The 23,471-nt window shown below is 36.5% G+C and overlaps 2 protein-coding genes across 3 annotated transcripts in view; both read right to left on the bottom strand.

The window, feature by feature from the left end:
- Positions 1-21: 21 nt before the first annotated feature.
- On the bottom strand, positions 22-7,621 carry LOC127495179 (coagulation factor X). Of its 2 annotated transcripts, XM_051861846.1 has the most exons (9): positions 7,414-7,621; positions 7,005-7,104; positions 5,651-5,808; positions 4,813-4,837; positions 4,610-4,723; positions 4,319-4,453; positions 3,360-3,664; positions 3,148-3,262; positions 22-786 (listed from the first exon to the last, which is right to left on the bottom strand). In XM_051861846.1, exons 2-9 carry the CDS (start codon positions 7,069-7,071, stop codon positions 200-202), a joined length of 1,506 nt encoding a protein of 501 aa, XP_051717806.1. In that variant the 5' UTR covers positions 7,072-7,104; positions 7,414-7,621; the 3' UTR covers positions 22-199. The 2 variants fall into 2 exon arrangements, with proteins under 2 accessions (XP_051717806.1, XP_051717807.1); XM_051861847.1 differs by lacking the exon at positions 7,005-7,104 and having other exon boundaries at positions 7,414-7,601.
- Positions 7,622-10,083: 2,462 nt separating this feature from the next.
- igsf11 (immunoglobulin superfamily member 11) overlaps positions 10,084-23,471 on the bottom strand; it is a 103,498-nt gene continuing 90,110 nt past the window's right edge. Inside the window, exons 3-7 of the mRNA XM_051861852.1 lie at positions 19,677-19,884; positions 17,396-17,551; positions 14,839-14,961; positions 14,596-14,743; positions 10,084-12,823 (exon numbers count right to left, since the gene is read on the bottom strand). Coding sequence (XP_051717812.1) covers positions 12,343-12,823; positions 14,596-14,743; positions 14,839-14,961; positions 17,396-17,551; positions 19,677-19,884 — 1,116 coding nt within the window. The 3' untranslated portion in view covers positions 10,084-12,342. The remainder of the gene's footprint in view (positions 12,824-14,595; positions 14,744-14,838; positions 14,962-17,395; positions 17,552-19,676; positions 19,885-23,471) is intronic.

Below are 23,471 nucleotides of genomic sequence, written 5' to 3'. Positions count from 1 at the left end.
AGGAGAAAGACTGAAATAATATTTTCTTGTAAAACGTACTCCAACAATCTTTATTTACAACTTTGAAAAATCTTTTTCTTTTTTACAGTGTAACTGTATTTTTATTAACTAAAGATTAATAAAAACTGCAATAAATGTATAGCTCAAATGCATAATGGGACCTTGGCCTACTGTAAAGTGTTAGCCAATCTTCAGATGTTCACTGTACTTCAGCAGTCGCTCTGCTCTGGTTGGGTCTGGATTCCTCTTTCATCATCTCCTCACGTATCCAGGATAAATAGTTTCCCAGTCTTGTATAAACTCCGTATTTGCCCTCGGCAGCACATCTCTCGCCCCAGCTGACAACCCCGGCCAGGAACCACGTGCCCCGGTAGTTGACTATGAAGGGGCCGCCGCTGTCACCCGTACACGCATCCATCTCTGCCATCAGATATCCTGCGCAGAACATGTTATCCGTGATCACCTGCTCCGTGGAGTTGATGCAGCTCATCTGATCCACTACCGGAAGCATCACCTTCCTCAGGAAGCGCGATGAACGCTGCAGGAAGCGCGTGGCACCCCATCCCGTCACCAGGCCCTGCTCTCCGGGCTTCAGCAGCCGTTCGGCCAGGTTGGCGTCGGGCAGGCAGGCGGGTGAGGCGAACGGACTCAGAGTCACAGGATCGGACAGGTAGAGCAGAGCGATGTCACTGTCGAAGGTGTATTCGTGGAAATGCGGGTGAAGGACGACCTTCTCCACTTTGATCTTCTGCTCACCTTTGTCCAGACGCATCTTATCATAGTCTCCTGTGTGTGTGTGAATATCACAAATTCATGTCTGGGTTCAGCACAAAATCATTTGGTATAAAGAAAAGGGTAGAATAAAGGTTTCATTTGTTAACATCAGAGATGACCAGACCTATCAAGAGCCACACATTAAAGGGTTAGTTCACCCAAAAATGAAAACTGTCCCATGATTTTCTCACCTTCAATACATCCTAGGTGTATATGACTATCTTCTTTCAGACGAACACAATCTGAGTTATATTAAAAATATCAAGGCTCTTCCAAGCTTTATAATGGGAGTGAATGGTACCTTAGATTTTGAAGCCCAAAAAAGTGCATCCATCCATCATAAAAGTAAATCAAGGGATAATTTTCATTTTTGGCTGAGCTATTCCTTTAAAATCCAGTGTTGGAGTTAATGAGATAAGTTATTAATCAAGTGAAGATTGTGCATAGTGATGAACACCTGCTGTCAACAAGCAGAATCACTGAAGGAAAGAGGAACAAAAAGAACAGAATAAAAGAGAAGAGATGATCAGAAACACAAGAACTACAACTACAGCTACAGCCTTAGCTGAAATCAACCTAAGATAAAAGAAGACATTAAATCTCTTAAGATCTCAGCAGAGGATGAAACGGCATTACCAGCTTCACTTATTACTAACCAGTTTGACTTTGTTTCTGTTATATGTCTACAGAAGCTCTTATTGATAAGTAACTGAGGTTTAGATGTTGATGTTTTTTGAAAATAATAGTTTGAAGTCACCATTATGGTGATTAGTGTCACATTTGTGATGGCGAGATCTACTGCTGACGTACAAATTAAAGAATACAGACGCAGTCAAATCATTTACATAATAACCAACGCAATCTAACAAGAGCAGCGCAAAATTAGCGTTGGGTCGCAAATAAGCAGAGCTGATGCTCTCATCAGGTGCGGGTCGACACAGGCGCAACTTGTTACATGTAATCTGACAAACACGTACACATATATAGGCCTAATATCGTTTGCCAAACCATGTTGGCCTGTATATATATATATATATATATATATATATATATAGCGGCTAACATGGCTTTGCAAATGATATGTTCAGATAACGTCTTCCTCTGGCATTCCAAAGAAATTAATATGAGTGGAAAATATTTTCTCCCTTCTGCCACGCACTCTCTGTGCCATGCAGCCATGTCACAAAATGGGTTAAGACATGCTTTTTTTGGGCGTTAAATATGGGTGCAAATACCAGTAAATTGACGAGCACAAAGATTAGTAAATCACGTTGCGTGATTCATTTAAATACTCTTCTCCCATAAATTTTGCATCTGAAAGGGAAACTCCTACAAATGCATATGCAATAAGGTCAGGCAAAAACAACTCAGTCCACGCCTTTTCAGCGCTAATTTTCTTTAGTAAATCCCGACAGTAGTTTTTTAACGGCAAAAGAGGGATTGCGCTGGCGCAAGCTGTTAGTAAATCTGGCCCTATAAGTGCAATAAACTGTAAAAAATAAGGTGGATAGGCATGCGCGTTTGGCGCAAGTGTTCTGTAAAAAATGTGTGCAGGCGTATAGTCTTTCAAAGTTGTACAAAGAACATTTTTCCCCCATTTTTAGCACATCGTTGTTGTGTAAATGTACCCTTAGACACACAAAGACATCAAGAATCAGTGTATGAATCTCAACAACAGTGACAATCAAAAACAATACAGATCAACTATGAACATAAAACAAGCAACTAAAGTCACAAAAAAACAGCAGCAAAAATAAAAGCAATTCAAATGCATAATTTATTAATGCCGCAATGCATGCTGGGAAGTTTTGTACACTGATGGCACCCAGCATGCATTGCAGCATGAAGCTTTTCATTTGAACTATGAAACTACACATCAACCAAATGATCAGAGCTTTAGACCCTGAAGAAGATCAGTTAATCAGGTCATTATATGATGATTTGTCATCATAAATACATAACCATCAACACCTGATTATCATATTTTCTCAAAGTTTTCCTTTACATAACAAATGTGCCTTAGAAACACTCAGTTACAGCAACCAGAAAAAAGCTAATGGTAAGAAATCAAGGGTCGAGAGCCCAACTAAAGCAAACACTGATCACCATAATGGCGACAAACTAAACACTTTCAATAAAACATCAACATCTAAACCTCTGTTACTTCTTATTAAGAGCTTCTGTAGACGTATGACAGAAATAAAGTCAAACTGGCTAGTAATAAGTGAAGCTGGTAATGCTTGTATCACCCATATAGTTTAGCGTATTCAGAGTGCATCAATATGCATTTACATGTAATAACCGTTTTTCCGAAAAATGCAACATGAGCCTCATACGAAACACGAATGGTCACAACAGACAGACGAGACTCACCGACGGTCACATGGTCTGGTGTTTGCTGGAGACAGTGAGCTGCCGTTACCACCCAACGCTGATTGATCAGAGAACCGCCGCAGAACCCGTGCTCATCCCCACGACGAAGAAGAACCTGTAGCGTTTTCAATTCAAAGTGTTACTGTCTCCTAAATGATCAAATCTCTCAAGGTAAAGCATAAAGGTCATATAAAAGATCAGATTTGGCCCACCTGCCACGGACTCCCACCCTGACCCTGCAGCTGACCTCCAACAATGCGCGTATCCTCATTTTCACCTGTGATGTCACTTTCTGTGTCCGCGAGTTCGTCCTGTGAACCAGGTTTGGCTTGTTGAACTGTGGTTTGGTTTAGCAGGTGAGTTGAGTTGTCCAGTGAACTTCTGTTCTGATGTAATGAGTGGGAGGAGTCTGTCACGGTGTGGGTGTGGTTTACAGAATCAGTGTCTGTGGGGCTTATATCATCCAGCGAGCGAGTCATGATCCCACTACTCCACTGTTTCCCACAGGGGTACTGCACTAACACACACACACACAAACATCCAGATTAGTTCAGGTATTTATACACATTGTCTACATTTATAAAAAGTAATCATATATCATGAAACATAAAAATGAACTATAAATGTATATCGATAATACTAAATGTCATATGATTACAATGAAATTAATGTTAAAATGCAAATAGTCTCAGTGGATCTAAAGTGTTTTTATTTTCTGAATGCCAAGTAAACTAGAAGAAATTGTTGCTAACTAGGTGAAAATCATGTTGCTTCAAGGGCGTCAAGCCAAAAAAAGTCAATGCAAACAAAGGGATTGATAAAACCAGAATTTCGTAAACAGAATTAGATCCAGAATAGAGAAGGTCTAGCAAAAATATTTTAATTTTATAACCTGCATAGTGCAAAAAAGTGCGAGTGAATTGTGAAAGATGTGTGGTTAGCAGTCCCTTAAATAGTTACCTATTTGCATATTTTCTTAATGCCCAAATAATGAATTTCTTTGATTTTCAGGTGAAATGTGACCAGGACATGTTTTGTGAGATTCACCTGTAAAATGTAACTCACCAATGATTTATATAATTTTTAACTGTATATGGTAAGGCCAAAAATACCATTATCATGTAAGCATTTCAGCTGATATCATTTGTTACACAGGTTTGTGTGTTTGTACCTGATGGATTGCAGCTCCGTCCGTCTTCATCAAGCTGGTACCCGTCTGCGCAGCTGCATACGACACCCGCCGTCTGCTCTGAAATGCTGCAGTAGTGCAGACACCCTCCGTTCTTATATTTACAGTCAAACACCTCTGAACACACACAAACACAGTCTGGTCAGTATCTGGTACTGGTAACATCTGTGAGGAAATATGATCATCCTCTCTGCATATTACATGGCATACTATTTTTGAACTATGCAGAATGTATACTGGAATAAGTCAAGACAAGCGCAGCATGCAGTGAACCTGTTTCACAGTTCCGGCCGCTGTACTGTGGAGGACAGAGACACTCGTGAACGCCGCGGTTCTCACTGCAGATTCCTCCATTCAGACACGGGTTAAAGCGACACAGGTTCCGATCTAAACAACACATTTCACTCCATCAAGATCTGCCAGGATGATGTTTCACAGTTTATTCAGAAACACTCCAAAAAACTCCTTACACTTACTCTGATATTTGTACCAGAACTCCATCTAAAAGAACACAAGAATGATGTCATTGCACTCTTAAAAATAAAAGTTCCATTTAGAACTAAAGATGTTTTTGCAGTGCGATGTCATAGAAGAATCATAATAAGTGACAAAGAACTTTTTATTCTAGTCCTTATGAAATCCATCTGGATGTTCTTGTGCTTTAAAGACCTCAGAAACCAAAACATTGATCTGAAGGACTTAATGAAACATCAAGTACTTTATTTATGACTTTATTTATTTTTTATTTTAACACCAAAAAAACCCTAAGAACCCTATAAGTCACCATGAAATCAAAACTGTTTTCTTGTTTTCTTATGCAGTGTTTATTATAAATGATTTATCCGTGCACATAATTATTTTGTTTTAAATTCATGTTCCTCGTAATCTTGAATCAGAATATCTTCTCCTCCCTCTTGCAGCGACATCTCTTCTCTGATGACGAGGGCGGAGCAACCCGTCACTCACATGAGATCCACCAATATCAAACCACAAACATCCAATCAATTCCCCACAGACAAAATCAAGCCCCGCCCTACATTTGTTCTTGTTCCTGAAGCCGTTTCACTCGGATATACGTCACAAAAGATGATCACAACCTCCATTTCATGGTGACTTTAAAAAAATGAACCAAACAAAATGTGGTCTGTAATGAACAAAAAACCTACTGAAGAATTATAACTTGTTCTCTCTGTAATCTGGAATATTTCATGGAAGCACAAAGAGTAAACAGATTTAGAAATGTCAAAGGGACTAGGTGAGAAGTGTAATCATCAGTACAGTGTGTGAAAACACGACTAGATCATGTGACTGTACCGTTTTCTCTTTGCTCTGGAAGATCTCGGCCGCCTCCTCCAGAGAGCACAGCTCCTCATAACACTCCCGCTCCAGATTCCCTGGTTTCATCTCCTCCAGGAAGACGTTCGCCCTTCGAGTCCTGAGCAGACGCACGGCATCACGCCTGTCGAGAAACACTGAACACGACACGGCAGGTTTAACTACAAAAGGTGAAAACATCCGCTAACGTTCTGGCAAAGTTCCCTCAAAGCGACGAACAGGGCCAGATTTATGCATAGGAATTATAGGCACGTGGGAAATATTATTATTATTACTATTTCACTCTAATGCTGAAACTCTGTAAGACTATTATTATATAAATGAACAAAATTTAAAATATCGGGCAGAAACCTCTTTAACTCCATATTTCGCCATTTTTTCCTCATAAATCATTACTATTGGTCACCCTTTATGTCCATCTGTGGATTTTGCAAATATTTAACCAATGAAAAGTATTAAAAAGAGCTTGTGACTAAACCTTGTATCTTCATTGGATCCTCAAACTGTCAGTCAAACCTTAATAATTCCACCCCGCCTCTATCCTGAACGCAGTTTGTAACATCTCTGCTTGTTTGCAATGCAATGGTAAACAAAGAACTGGTTCTTTGAATAAGTACATCGTTTACTCAAGAAACACTATATATAAAGGCAAATGTTTTATGTATTTGAGGAGCAAAAATTTATTTTGCCTATGTCACAATATGAGGTAAATCCAGCCCTGGTGACGAGCCTTACACTGTTAGTCGATCGGCTAAAGTATACGTTTAGGCTTTTTAGATTTAGTTCAGGTAGAATCTGTGATTTCTGACCCAGTTCTGGCTTCCATGGCTGCAATACTGTTTTGTTTTTTTTTCCCTCCAAATGGCAACCCGGGGTGTCGAAATGCTATTGGGTAAATTGGCAGTGGGCGGGATCATTTTAAAGTAGAATAACTACTGGCTGTAGCATTGTTTCCTAAATCTCTGCAAACATATTATGGTACTTTTATGCTTAAGTACAGGCAAAAAAATGACATACAACACCTTTAATGTTCTTTTGGGATTTAAAGGGTTTATGTTGAGTTTTGTAAGGTTACCACTGTGGTGAAGAATACGTATTTGAATAGTATATTGCAGTTTAATAATGGTCCATTGTAGTCCCAACACTCTTTTGTAAGTCTTTGTATTAACATCTTACAGCTTTGAGTAAAAAAATGCTTAAGAAATTAAAAAAAAAAAAAAAATTTAGTTCAGTGTACTTAAATCTTTTAGTTGACTTAACTAAGTATTCAACTTAACATTCTGAGAACATTCAGAAATAATATTTTCATAACTTAACGGGAACGTTAGCAAACCTGGTGACTGAAGCGCTGAGGTCAGATGTACTAAAAGAAGAATAATCCAGCTCATGGATTCAGACATCAAGAAACCGCAGCAGATTTGACGTAAATCAACCTGTTTGATTCATGAATGAAAAACAAGACTAACTAGGTTTATTAATTTCACAATTCTCCTCCATCTGCTGGTGTAAAAGATACATTTAACATGTTTTTGAAGACTGACTTTTGAACAGTAGCTTAAAGTAAATGTATAGGTATTATTTTAATAATGAGGTCAAGTCGTAAGTTTTGTCTACAGTAAACCTTTTTGTGAACATAATCCATTAAAACACCCCAAATCTCTCCATCTTTAAACCATACCTTCAACCACAGATCTGTATTTTTCTGTTTCAGTATTCAGATCTGATCATGAGTATTTACTCACCTTGTTGAGTTCACTGTTTTTTCACCTGATTTACGTCAGTCCGGAGGATTTTAATGTTTCTGAAGACAGTTTTTTTTTCATGTAAACTCTAAAGAAACTGTTATAATGACAAACAGCAGCAAACCGTTTTAAAAATCACTATTTGTACAACATCGACCTTTAGACAGATGGTGTTTACACACATATGCACACACACAAACTCTGATTCCACACTATGAGGTCAGTATAAACACTTGTACTGACAATATGTGGGTGGTTGACATATAAGCCTGAAAAACATGTTTTTGTTTTTTTTACTTCAAATATTAGGCAAAAAAAAATATTGAGTTGTGTTGTACTGACTCTTGAATTTCCAAAGATTTTGTATTGGACATTGGATTTATTCACCAATTTGTTGCATTTGTGCCTAAAATTATCATTCTATATAAAATGAAAACAAGATATACTCTCCCTAACTTCACCATAAATCTTTATCATTACTATCTTAAGATTTAACATTTTTTTGGTGCAGATCCATTAGATTTTGTATTATTTTTCTAAATCATCGTGCAAAGTAAGACATCTCTCTTCAGCTTTCCAGATATTTTAGATTAATTCTGACAAACCCTGTTATAAATCTAACAAAATGCTTGTAACTCTTGCTGATACTATTTCTCTTTTGCTCCATTGACCTTTTTATGATTTTTAACTAAAAAAGTCTTTTAACATTCAGTGAATTCAATTAACATTAATAGGACTGAAAATCATCAAACATACTAACATCATTTTAAAACTTTTTAAAAAAAAATTATTTATGAAACTCAGAAATATGAGTAAATCAAACACCATCTCATGTCAAGAAACTTCAACATGAATATTTTAAAATTAGAGGACAGTGTGTGTTGTAACAACAATTATAATTGTTAAACAATAAAAAATATGATCAATTTACGATTAATCGAATGTTTTAGATTGAAAATTCATAGACATTTAGAGTATTAGTAATAACGGATACTAACGGAATAATAACGGATTCACGTCGGATCTTTAAACATGGAAGCTGAAAAGATGAAAACATTAAACTTCAGCCAGTCAGTCTGAGATGCTTCAAGAGATGGAGGGGTCAAGATCATAATTGCATTCACTTCTTTTTTTTTTTTCTTTTTCTGTATTTCTTTCGTGCGTCTCTTCACATCTCTCTCGTCTTTAAGGAGAAAGGGAGTGCACACTGAATGCCCTGAGTTTTCCTCTTTGTTTCTTCTCTTTATACCTGTTAATGAAAAATATATAACGATTAAGATTTTTTTAGTTTCACCATCTTAATAATAGTATCCTGTGTTGAAGTTACACTAGTATGCAGGTTGTGGCCTAGACTTTCATCTTTCCCTATAGTAGGTGTCTGTTCTGTGTGAACTGGCATGGTCTCTTTACTTTTCCTCCTTTCCCTCAGCACCTCCTCTCTCCTTGCATGGTCAGCATTGAGTCTTTCCCTGTATTTTTGTGTCATCTCTTTACTTGACATTTCTGCCTGACACAGACAAAAAAACTGCATCTTTTTATATGCAAAGTATGGTTAAATTAAGTTTAAAATCGAAAAGCAATACATTAAAGGGTTAGTTCACCCAAAAATGAAAATAATATCATTTATTACTCACCCTCATTTCGTTCCACATGCGTAAGACCTTCGTTCATCTTCGTAACACAAATTAAGATATTTTTGATGAAATCCGATGGCTCAGTGAAGCCTCTATTGACAGCAATGTCACCATCACCTCTCAAGATCCATTAATGTACTAAAAACATATTTAAAACAGTTCATGTGAGTTCAGTGGTTCAACTTTAATATTATAAAGCGACGAGAATACTTTTTGTGCGCCAAAAAAATGACTTTTCAACAATATCTAGTGATGGCCGATTTCAAAACACTGCTTCTGAGCTTTACAAATCTTTTGTTTTGAATCAGTGATTCGGATCGCGTATCAAATTGCTAAACTGCTGAAATCACGTGACTTTGGCGCTCTGAACCACTGATTCGATTCGTAAAGCTCCAAAGCAGTGGCCATCATTAGATATTGTTGAAAAGTCGTTATTTAGTTTTTTTGGCGCACAAAAAGCACTTGTCGCTTTATAATATTAAGGTTGAACCACTGAACTCACATGAACTGTTTTAAATGTTTTTAGTAGCTTTCTGGATCTTGAGAGGTGGCGGTGACATTGCTGGCAATAGAGGCCTCACTGAGCCTTAATCTGTAAATCTATCAATAATTTATACTTTGCTGAAATATATTGTCATATTAGTAAAGTCACGGACAGTCACACCATATGACAATTTTGATGTTTAAATAAAAATTTGAAGTATAGGTCTTTATACAACAACTAAAGCTATGGTATGCTCTTATAATATCTTGTCAGAGGAACAACATAAGGATATATATTTTTAACAAATGCCCATTTTCATTAGTATATAACATTATGGACAGGTAGAATTGTATGTCCTGTCATCCACCCATGTGCAATAATATGAACAATAATGATTAAAAATGATGCCAGATCACTATGAAAATGTGTATAGTAAACAGATGTGCTTTATCAAGATCATGCATTTTGTCAATTCCTTGAACTTGATGAGATTAATCTGATCAATCTGAAAAAGACAAAGATGATTTTTTTTTTTAAAAATCACAAGTGAGATTTGGGCAAAAGAATGTTTTAATTCACATTCTATTCTACAAGTAGTTACATTATTTACAGTATTTAAAAAAACAACCAGACAAAGCAACAAATGAACAAAATAAACAGTGAATGTGTTAATATCCTCTCAGTAGTCCTTCATAACACACAGGACAATATGCATCTACCTGTTTGAAAGCAGCACCCGATTGAAGTGGATTTCCTGTAGTTCTGTTTTAGTACGTCATCATGAGAGCTACACTATTGATTAGACTCTATCTGTTTTAGAGGTAGACTACGGCTCTAGTCAGTAGTGTCGGATTAGGATTGTTAAGACAGATCAATGTAAGACTTTTCTTTCAAACGAAACCAAACGCACATGAGGACGACACACAACTCGTCTGTCCTGCAGCAGTAATACTGTCAAACCTCTCGTCCGAAATCGAAGGTACTGAGGCCGGATCTGATTGGAGAAAATGGATCATTCTCACATTAAATCACACACTTATTTCTATGGAAGCTTATTTCTGCTACGGGGAAAAGAAAAAAATTCTGACTATTTGTTGCGAGTTTATATGTCGCAATTCTTAAAAAAAAGTCAGAATTGTGAGATATAAAGTAATTACCCCTTTTTAATTTATTATTCCATCGTGGAAACAGTTGTGAGATTGTGGGTAAACTCAGAATTCAGAGAAAAAAGTTAACATCTCACAATTCTGAGTTTATATCTTGCAATTCTATTGTTTTGGGAAAAAAAAGACGTAAACTCACAATTACGAGTTTATAACTCGCAACTGTGAGATATAAACTCGCAACTGTGAGAAAAAAGTTAGAATTGTGAAATAGAAAGTCACAATTACCTTTAGAATTTTTCTTTCCGTGGTGGAAACAAAAAAAGTCAGAATTGCGAAATACAAACTCAGAATTCAGAGAAAAAAGTCAGAATTGCGAGATGCAAACTCAGAATTTCGAGAATAAGTCAAAATTGTGAGATGCAAACTCAGAATTACGAGAAGTCAGAATTGCGAGATGTAAACTTAGAATTCCGAGCAAAAAGTCAGAATTGTGGGATGCAAACTCAGAATTCCGAGCAAAAAGTCAGAATTGTGGGATGCAAACTCAGAATTCAGAGAAAAAAGTCAGAATTCCGAGATGTAAACTTGTAATGTGGAGAAAAATGTCAGAATTTCGAGATAAAATGTCACAATTACTTTTATAATTTCGTGGTGGAAACAAAAAAGTTGGAATTGCGAGATGCAAACTCTGGATTCCGAGAAAAGTCAAAATTGCGAGTTGTAAAGTCAGAATTCCGCAAAAAAAGTCAGAATTACGAGATATAAACTCAGATTTCTGAGAAAAGTGAGAATTGCGAGATGCAAACTCAGAATTCCGAGGAAAAAGTCAGAATTCCGAGATGTAAACTTATAATGTTGAGAAAAATGTCAGAATTGCGAGATAAAATGTCACAATTACTTTTATAATTTCATGGCGGAAACAAAAAAATTGGAATTGTGAGATGCAAAATCTGAATTCTGGGAAAAGTCAGAATTACGAGTTGTAAACTTAGAATTCCAAGAAAAAAGTCAGAATTGCTTTTTTAATTGAAGATTTAAAAGGTGCGTTCACAGCATGTGAGAATTACCGTAATTACGAGATTACAACTCGTAAACTCCGACTTGCACCATATGACCGATGTACCACCTGAACGCTGCAGATTCATTTTGGCGTTGAGATTGTTGCTACTGAAACGCATAATTCCGAGTTCAAGGACTTGAGCAGCTCCGAGTAGAATGTCACGTGTTGTCATCTCATAACAGTAATTACGACATGGCGTGAATGCAACAAAACTCGCAATTGTGAGAAGAAAGTCTAAATTGTGATATAATAGCTGTGATTACCTTTTATTTATTCTGTGGCGGAAACAAGCTTCCATATATTCCTTTGTGATTCCAGTGTTAAAAAGCAATAAAACTGTAGTACAAAACAGCCGTATTGATCTAATCAAACTAAGCATCATGCACATTCAGATATTTTCTCTTGGGTTTGAGAAATACAGTAGATCACGTGATTTTGAGTGTATTTGTTGCTCAAGGGCCCTTTTTCTGCCTGCAGCGAAGCCAGTTTATCATCACGACTTAAAAAAAAAGAACAAACAAACTAACAAGCAACCAGGCAATATCAAAAACAAGGGCGTGGGGGATGTTAACGGAGCAGTTTTAGTTGGCATCAGCTGAACTCGGTTATAAAACAGTTTTTATTTTGTCCATGCGCATGTTTCCGTCAGACGAGCGACCCGGCTCTGCTCTGCGCCGGCACCATGACGGGGACGGCGCCCATGCGCTCGAGTGTGGCTTGGCTGACGGCGTACGAGTGCGTGTGTTGCTGTCCGTGCGTCACCGCCGGTGTCGTCGTGACGGTCGGGCGCAGGCTCAGTGAGCCGTTGCTGCGGGTCATGACGGGCGGCGAGGGGGCAGAGTTGGTGGTGACCACCAGAGTCTTGGGCGGTGGCAGGGTGTGGCTGCCGTTGGCGTAGGCGGGTCGCGACGGGGCGTTTCCTGCAGCGTTAGAGCCACCGGTGAAGGTCTGCCGCGTGTCGCCGTTGTAGCGCGTGTAGGAGTTGGTGTCGTAGTTGGGTTTGGGATTGTGCCAGTAGCGGCTGTTGTAGGTGTTGGTGGACGTCAGCGTGTCATTCTCTGAGGATGAGGCGTCGGCCTGGAACGCTTTGACTGATGAAGATCTCTTCGGGGGGAGATCGTCCTCCCTGTGTAAGGAAATCAATTCAGCAAAGAATTAGATATGAGAAAAAATGCAACAGTGCCTGCCCACGTTTTAAGTGGCATATTTTTCTATTCACTTCAAAAGTCTTTGTTAAAGCGTTATAAGCCATGAGGTGAGTCACAACATTACGAACTTTGATTTGAAAATTGGACAAAAATGCAAAGGTACAAGACTGTGTAGCCTACTTAGCTTTAGTGAGGGAAAGAACTACAATCCCATGAAGCATTGTGAACCCCGCACGTGACACGAAGGTAAAGTAATTTACTATTTAACAAATTTACTATTTACTATTTCATTCCCTCGATTTGCTCAATCGTGGGCGCGATTTACTATTTAGTTCCCTCGATTTGCTCAATCGTGCGCATGATTTACTCTTTCGTTCCCTCGATTTGCTCAATCGTGCGCGCAATTTACTCTTTCGTTCCCTCGATTTGCTCAATCGTGGGCGCGATTTACTATTTAGTTCCCTCGATTTGCTCAATCGTGCGCATGATTTACTCTTTCGTTCCCTCGATTTGCTCAATCGTGCACGCGATTTACTCTTTCGTTCCCTCGATTTGCTCAATCGTACACGCGATTTACTATTTCGTACCCTTGATTTGCTCAATCGTGCGTGCGATTTACTATTTCGTACCCTTGATTTGCTCAATCGTGCGTGCGATTTACTATTTCGTACCCACGATTTACTTTCGTTCCCTTGATTTGCTCAATCGTGCGCGCGATTTACTCTTTCGTTCCCTCGATTTGCTCAATCGTGCGCGCGATTTACTCTTTCGTTCCCTCGATTTACTCAATCGTGCACACGATTTACTAATTAGTTCCCTTGATTTGCTCAATCGTGCGCGCAATTTACTATTTCGTTCCCTCGATTTGCTCAATCGTGCGCGCAATTTACTCTTTCGTTCCCTAGATTTGCTCAATCGTGCGCGCGATTTACTATTTCGTACCCATGATTTACTTTCGTTCCCTCGATTTGCTCAATCATGCGCGCGATTTACTAATTAGTTCCCTTGATTTGCTCAATCATGCGCGCGATTTACTCTTTCGTTCCCTCGATTTGCTCAATCGTGCGCGCGATTTACTCTTTCGTTCCCTCGATTTACTCAATCGTGCACACGATTTACTAATTAGTTCCCTTGATTTGCTCAATTGTGCGCGCAATTTACTATTTCGTTCCCTCGATTTGCTCAATCGTGCGCGCAATTTACTCTTTCGTTCCCTAGATTTGCTCAATCGTGCGCGCGATTTACTATTTCGTTCCCTCGATTTGCTCAATTGTACACACAATTTAATATTTCGTTTCCTCAATTTGCTCAATCGTGCACAAGATTTAGCTTACTATTTTTTTTTCCTGCATGTCATGTGCGAGAAGTTGAAGTCCATAGAAGTTGAAGTACTAAAATGACTCAAATAAAAACTGAAATAAAAATAAATGAAAGCTAATTAGGAATAATACAAAACAAATAACAAAAACACTAAAATTAAAATTGAAAATATAAAAATAAAAGTTATTTAAAAATTATAATAAATACTATAATATATAAATAATACTAAAATAACAGCTGGCTGACTGTGGCGGTGTTTTGAGTTGTAAATGTTACAGTATGTCACATCAAACACTTTTATTATTACAAAAGAGCAAGAAACAGCTTGTTTTTTTCATCATATAACTTTGTTATACATGTTCTTTCATGTTTTAGTAGTGTTAAATTAACTTATATTAGCTTGATTTGATTCTGAAGTCTGAAGAGTCACCTGATCTCGTTGGGAATCTCCTCCTCCTCGTACTTGTTCTTGTTTCTCCAGTAGAAGAGCGTGACCAGCACCAGTAAAGAGCAGATGACCAGCGCTAGAATACCAGTGACGATGGTTCCTGCGATCAGGCCGATGTTCTGAGGCTGCGCTGTCACACGGCAGAGACAGAGACGACTGTGAGATCTCCGGCGTGTCTTTAATGATCTGCAGAACTACTGTATGAGGGTGAATGTGCAGACTTACGTGCCACGACCTGCAGGTTGAGGACGCAGGTGCTCTTTCCGATGGCGTTCGACGCCGTACACTGATACAGTCCAGATGTGCTGGTGCTGATGTTTCTCAGCGTGACCGTACCCTGCATCTGATCTGAGGAGCACAAATCAAGACGAAATACTGAGTCACTGAAAACTTCTGACTGAACAGTCTATATAGAAATGAGTTATTAGGTCTGGTGGAGAAGAACTTGACTATTGTTCTTCTTGACAAACTTGGAAATGTTATTTTAAAATGGGGTTTTCCAGGGCTGTTGAGCAAAAATATGTTCTAAGAACGTTTTTCTAATGTTCCCATTAAGTTATGAAAACGTTATTTCTCTGAACATACAGTTTTTTAAATGTTTCAAAAACATTTTTTTCTTGGTTAAACATATGTTAAAGAAACATTCCATTTCATCATTCTTCAAACATCAAAAGAATGTTACTTTTAAATCTTCTCTAAACATTCTAAAACAAGTAGTAACCTTTAAAAAACGTTAGATGAACGTTTCAGAACAAAACATTCCTTGAATGATGTATAAATAATGTTTTTGTGCTAATGTTTTGAGAACATTTTTAAAGATCAGATAACTTTGAATGAACGTTCTATTAACGTTACTAGAAGAACATTTGTTCATAACTTTGAGAGAACCTTAATAGAACGTTCTGAGAACGTTCCCTGTTAGCTGGAAAGTCATGAAAATTTCTTTGGTAATAAACTATTTTTAAGGATGTTCTGCTGTGAAATATTTTATCAGCTAAACATTGACCTTCCACAGAGCGAATCGCTCTTTTGAGTCACTGAATCAATGAATCACAGTTCACAAATCAGTGAATGATTCTTCGGTGAATCGTTCAGTAAATGTTCTGGCTGACAGTGTTGTTATTGTCAACTAAAACTATTAAAAATCAATTTCGTTCATTGAAATAAAGCTGAAATAAAATAAAATATTAAAAAATATTAGATGAAAAGCTTAATTTCTAATCTGAGGAACACAAATCCAGACACAAATATTACAAACATCTGATTTACAAAACAAAGACAATTATTTAAACTCATTATTTATATTGTGTTTTTATGCAAATTAATAAACTGACAACGCACATAAATTCTTCTCTGCTCCTGATGTCAAAACATTAACATATTAACATAACATTAACTGATAAAGGTGTTTATGAAAAATTAGGGCATGTTGATCTGGTTTTGCTCAAACCGTTTCAATGAAAAAAACAAAAAGCTTAAGAGTTTATATGACCTTACATGTTCTTGACACTCAGTAACATTACACAGACTCTATAAATAACAATGAAACAAATGCCATTAAAACAAGAAAAGTCATTTTTGATTGGTTGTTCTAGAACAGTGCAGATTAATCTGCAGTAAAACGAATCGCCTCTAGATGGCAGTACAATCGCAGTTTTGCACCACGACTGAATCTCTGCTCCTGTTTGAGAAAATAAAAATGTCTCTCACAGCTGTGAAAGCTTTTTGAGGCCAAAGCAGATTGATTTATTAAGCATAAAAATATAACAGCCATCTTTAGAATAAGGCTACTGTACCGTTAAAATCCACAGACATCTGAAAAAGTAATTCAAGAGTTAGTTTGTGCTTAAACTTTGTGTTGTGTGAACTAACCAGTCCCTTATAGAAATGATTCATTAGGTCTGGTGGAGAAGAACTTGAATATTGTTGTTCTTGACAAACAAAAAAATATCAGGGAATTTTAAAATCAGGGTTTCCAGGCCTGTTAAGGTCATGGAAATGTCTGAGAAATTTATTAAGGATGTTCTGCTGTGAAATATTTCATCAGATAAATATTGACCTCCATAGAGCAAATCACTCTTTTGAGTCACTGAATCAATGAATCACTCACAGTGAGTTCACAAATCAGTGAATGATTCCTCAGTGAATCGTTCAGTAAATGTTCAGGCTGACAGTGATGTTATTCCTAACTATTAAAAATCATTTTCGTTAATTGAAATAAAGCTGAAATAAAATATAAATATTAGTTGAAAAACGTAAACTGACAAAAGCACATAATAAAATTACTAAACAATAAAAGCTACTTCAAAATTTTTATAATATATGTAATAATACTAAAATAACACTGCTGGGTGAATGTGGAAGTGTTTTGAATGTTTTCGAGCTTGAAAATGTTGAAAAAGAGATTGTTTTCATCATATGACCTCTTTAAATGGCAGAACGATTATAGAAATGATTTATGAAGAACTTGAGTATTGAACAGAACAGCGAACCAATTTCACAGGGCCAGGAACATGACATATGAAAGTAAATAGAGTGAATTTTTAGATTTTGACAGTAATAAATCATGGTCTGTGGTGATTCTGTAGCCGTATTCTAAAGCCGTCACATCGTTCGGAGAGAGCGGGTCAAGTCACCTCACCGGACTCAAACACACACACACACACACACACACACGGGTGACCGGGGCGGGCAGAGGTCACGCCACACCATGAGTCAAGAGCTGCGGATTTACCGGAGAACGTGGGGCAAAACGGAATCCCCACGGGCAGGGGTTTAGTACCTTGCATGGCATTGTGGGGCAGTTTGGGCACCGACTCCAGCTTTTCCCAGGCGTAGGTGGGCGTGGGGATGCCCTCGTCCGAACCGCACAACAGCATCACATCACTGCCCACGTCCAGAGATCCCTGAATACGACAGGACGGGATGGACGGAGGAACTGCAGAGAGAGAAATAAAGTTCAAATCAATGCAAGTTGTGCTAGTCTGTTCTTCCCTATTGTGACATATATCCAAGTGAAACGCTTCGCAAACAAGAACAAATGTAGGAAGAGATGTCTCTGCAAGAGGGAGGGAAGTTATAGTATAATTGTATGGGGACATTTTTATGTGCCTTTATCTTGAAATTTGGTACCATTTTTTTGCCCCAAGCCATTAATTTCCGACCTTGACACTCATGTATTTGTGTGCTTTGCATAAGCTGTCTAAGTGAAAGTTTTTTTGGCCAAAACATCTTAATGCCATAGTCAAAAATGTGGACCTGTGAGAAAATGTCTGTTTGAAATGACTGCATACTGTACTGTATGTGAGTAGTATGTGAAACAGTACACATTATGCAACAATAAACGCCATTGTCTCATAACCGTATTATATTCATAATTTAATCAGTGAAGTGATGCCCGGATATCATCTGAAAAACACTAACCCTGTGTTCAAAACTACGCACATACTGTGAAGTACGTGTGAAGAATATATCTTTAGCATTCATGAAACAGTACATTAGAAATACCCGGATGCGTCCAACACTCTTCTATCCCATAAGGCAATGGGAGAGGAGTTGTGAATGGCATGGAAGTGATGCAACTGCCGTTGTAGGTCACATGACAATTCATGCATACTTTTCATGCATGCAGTTTCTATTACATACTCAGTATGCAATTTCAGACAAAGGTTATAATCATTAACCAAAACTAAAACTATTAAAACATTTTAGTTAATTTAAATAAAGCTTGAACATAAAATAAAATAAAATAAAATAAAATAAAAATATTTGATGACTCAACTTAAACTTAATGAAAATTAAAAATTTTGCTTTGGCAAATAACTAAAACAAGTTTAAGTTAAATCACTCAAATGAATAACTACAAATAAATAAATAAAAAACTAAATATGAACTAAAAATAAATTAAACCTAAATAGTAACATTTATAAAACAAAAAAAATCCATAACTAATAATAATAATAATAAAAACTAAAAAAAAAAAAAACACAATACAAAATTACTAAAAATTAACTAAAATTAAAACTGATATAAAATATAAAATAAACGTTAATTCAAAATATAAATAAAAACTATAATAGTATATAAATAATACTAAAATAACACTGTTTTGGATTTGGCTTATTCAAGATAAAATAAAATAAAATAAAAACTGATATAAAATATAAAAATGCTAATTCAAAATGTAAATAAAAACTAAAATAATATATAAATAATACTAAAATAACACTCTTCGGATGTGGCTTATTTAAAATAAAATAAACTCATGACTCAACTTAAACTTTATGAAAATGAGAAATTTTGAGTTGGCAACTAACTAAAACAAGCTTAAGTTAAATCACTCAAATTAATAACTAGAAATGAAATCTAAAAATAAATGAAACCTAAATAGTAATATTTATAAAACGAAAAACCTAAAACACACAATACAAAATTACTAAAAATTAAACTAAAATTAAAATGAAAACTGATATAAAATATAAAATGCTAATTCAAAATATAAATAAAAACTATAATACTATATAAATAATACTAAAATAACACTGTTTCTGACTATTTAATCCAAAAAACTATAATAAAACAAATAAGGAGAAATTAAAATTGTGGTTGATATTGCTCTCCGGTTCATTCATCACCCTGTAGGTCAAGTTAAGCACATTGCATTGTGGGATACAGTAACCCTCGCAGTGTGCTTTGCTGCATACTGCACATCATGTGAATGAAGAAGGTTCAAGTGTACAGAATAGCATGCGTCATACACACACTATGAACAGCAGACAGACTAAAGCCCTGTCCCAAATGACACACTTCATGGCACTTTTGGTCTTGTGGACTTACAATGGCTGCCGTGTGCACGTGTCCGTTAAGTAAATGAGACCGTAGGGTGTCCCATTTGTCAATTTTAGCCACACTGAAACGATTTCCGCAGCAGACATCTTCCCGACAGTCAAAGCGGCATTACGTCACAAAAGTGCTGACTTATAGGAAGACAGCGAGTGTTTAAGGTGCCATTTGGGACAGGGCCTAAGAGTATCACGTGCTTGTTCCTCCTCTACGTGACTCACCCAGCACAGTGAGGCCGATGACTCCTATATTGCGCCCCCCGCGGTCTGGGAGGTTGTTGACCAGGCACTGGTACGTCCCCGTGTCAGACAGCTGTGTGTTATTGATGAAGATTGAGGCACTTGTGCTGGGCATAGTGGCCACGAAACCCACACGCCCGTTCATGTGATTGGCTAAACTGAAGACCTGCCCTCCCTGATAGATGATCACCTGTCAACAAACACACACACAAATAACAAGATATTAATGACTTACAGTTTAGGTATGTTTTCAGGTAAACTGGATCATGTGTGCACTTAGAAAGAACAAATCACATTTATTTATATAGCGCATTATACAGCTAATTAACAACAGATTGTTTCAAAGCAGCTTTACAGTATTAAACAGGAAATTAATTTGCAGTTAATGCTGTACAATCCATCAATTATGATAAAGAACTTCAAGTTCAGCTGTAAAGCAGCTCTACAGAAGAAAACAGTGTCGTTATTCAGTTAGATCGATAATATTTTCTGAACATTAATTGTCTTTTAAGCACCAAGTGAGCAAACCAAAGACAGTGACCAATCACAAATCAGTATGCAAATATTACAACAACATCATCACTCTCAGTGGAAGTAGTTCGATTTCGAAACTGAATATTTTAACAATGCCAGTCACTGGAAGATTTTCAAGCTTTAATCTGTAATTTGAACTTTAATTTAAATATGTATTTTATTAAAACAGGTGAAGAAGACCCAAGGGTAAAACTTTAAAACAAAGTTTGAATGAAGTCTGATTGTTTCAGCTGAATTAAATGCAGAAAATTGCAGAGGAAGAAAAAAAAAAAAAAAAAGAACTATTTAAATAAACACAAAATTAATGACTTATATATATATATATATACTTATTTTATTATTTTTAATTTTAAAATGATTACATAATTAATTAGATATATAATTATATATATATGTAATAAATTAATAATTAATTAGATATTTTTCAGTTTATATATATATATATATAACTTATTTTATTATTTTATAATTTACAATAATATATATATATATCAGTCTTTATTTTTAATTTCAGTTTATTTTATTTCAAGTAATTAAGTAATTTTTTTATGGTTTTATTTTTAGTTAACAATAATAACCCTATAGATATATAATTATATATATATATATATGTAATAAATTAATAATTAATTAGATATTTTTCAGTTTATATATATATAATAACTTATAATAACTTATTTTATTATTTTATAATTTACAATAATTATATATATTTTATATATATATATATATCAGTCTTTATTTTTAATTTCAGTTTATTTTATTTCTAGTAATTAAATAATTTTTTTATGGTTTTATTTTTAGTTAACAATAATAACCCTGGGCGGAGCAAGTTATTACAGAATAAAAACATTTATATTCTTTAGAATAATGTGCACTGATGAATCATTCACAATATGACCAGAAACATGAAACAAAGAAAACTTTGATGTCTGATGTTAAAAAGCGAGTGCTGACAGGTACAAATAAGACTGATTGAGGATGCATTTTTTTTTCTAAATAATCAATTATTGAAAAAGTTTAAATATGCAGCATTCTGAGCACAGCTTTGGTCACTCTCTGAGCGTTATCATGTCCATCAAACACTGGTGTAGAAGAAGAGCTGCTCGTAGAATATTCAACACTGACACACACACACACACACACACACACACACACACACACACACACACACACACACACAGAGTATAAAGCATTTTTAAATGACTTTGATCTTTGTTAGAAGCTCCTGTGATCCGCCACATTCAAAGGAACCTGCTTCACTCTCAGACACTGTGTGTGTGTGTGTGTGTGTGTGTGTGTGTGATCATGGGAGTTTCAGAGACCTTCGAGAGGCCGCTGTAACATCACACACACACACACACACAGCTGACAGTGTTTTGAGCACCAGTAAATGATGCTCTCATGGACTCTGGGCTTCTTACACACAAATGAACAGGCAGCACTTCAGCTGAGATGAATCAAGACAAGCCCTGCAGCCAGTGTGTGTGTGTGTGTGTGTGTGTGTGTGTGTGTGTGATATGAGCTGTGTAATAGGAAAAGATGGGAGTGATGTATAGGTATACATGACAGAAAGAAAAATGAGTGTTGCTCTAATGCATGTTATCAGTCGCCTAATTCTTCATCTCAGTGTCTCAGTAGTGCACATTATGGATGAGCTCCTATTTAGTGCTGTTTGCTAAGTCATGCATCACCAGTGCATCAGGGTTATTATAGTTAACTAAAACCATAAACATATTTTTGTTACTTGAATATATGATAAAATATAACTGAAATAAAATAATACAAACTTGATGTAAACTTGAGTTTAAATTTATGTACTGAAATTGAAATAAAAATGTTTAATATATTATATTATATATATAAGTTTTTGTTAATACTTTACTAAGTGATCAGAATCATTTTAACAAGGACAAAATCACAGAAAAAACACACAGAGAGGAAACTAAGCAGATTTCCACACACTCGTTTGCTGTGAGATGAAAGGAGGTCATCAGCTGTGTACAGATGGTCAACAGCACTAAGAACTGACTTGGCTCTGGCCACATCATGAGCTGCCAATCATTAAGCCCCTCCCCCTAACATATCACATGCCCCGCCCTACATTCCGTGGTCAGACTTCTCTATTATTGACCATCACATGCGAACATGCAAACATGCGTTTGTCGCTCATATGCAACATGCATAAATGTGACAGAATAAAGTATTATTCTTATATGAAATATAGTTCAAAATATAGTTTAAACTACGAATAAATGCATGCACTTGCTGAACTTGCAAAAGAACAAAGGATTTATCAGGGAAACGCTGAACCTGTATACACACGTACATCTGCTGTACATCTTAATCTGCCGCTGAACGCAGAAGATTACGGCAAACACAGACAGACATGAAGAGAATGTGATCTGATCAGAATCAGGTCAGAAGGTCCATCCTTTACGATAAGCTCGACATATGCTAAAAACACGTCGGTATAAATCCCCCACCTATACAAAGCACTGAGCATGCTGGGATACAACCGGCATACATGTGAAAATAGTACATGATAGCTAAAATCATGCGCTTCCATTGATGCTAAACAAAATCAAAATGTTTACATTGTTGTCCCATGACCTTGATTATGAATATTTATTTATTTGCATTTTTAATCCAATTTTGCATAAAATGTCTTAACGTTTGGAAGTCTAATCAAATAATGAGTCGAAAGGAACCCATTAAAACACTTTTTCATTATTCAAACTGGAACAGAGGGTCGTGTTGAGTGCAATGCATTGTTGGATACAGTATTGCAGTGTGTTCTGTAACATACTGCACATTTTTGCAAATGCAATAGATATTAGTATGTGTTAGTCGTCCAGGTATTGCATGCATACAGAAATATTGTATCCTTTGCACAGTATGCATACTGCATACTACTTTCTTAAGGGATCTTTACACAGCTGAGTTCAGGCTGCTCTGTGCCTGCTCGAAATTTAGTGTAAAGATGCAATAAAAGCCAGGCTAAATTATGCTTGCTCTGACCCACTCCAGCCCCTATTATTACAGTATACAGTTTAAGTGTAAATGCATTTATGCCACCTCTGAGCAGCATTAAACGGTCTATGCCACTTCAGAAGCGCTTCTGTGCCACCTTTTCATTTGGCATTAGTAGTTATGACGCCATTTTGAACACACCCATAGTCTGAGGGGGAATTCACTAAATAAGGCTTCTTAACACAGGCAAGTTAAGGCTGCTCTGTGCCT

The sequence above is a fragment of the Ctenopharyngodon idella genome, chromosome 15, assembly GCF_019924925.1.
Source record: "Ctenopharyngodon idella isolate HZGC_01 chromosome 15, HZGC01, whole genome shotgun sequence".
Classification (NCBI taxonomy): Eukaryota; Metazoa; Chordata; class Actinopteri; order Cypriniformes; family Xenocyprididae; genus Ctenopharyngodon; species Ctenopharyngodon idella.
This window is presented reverse-complemented; position numbering and strand designations above follow the sequence as displayed.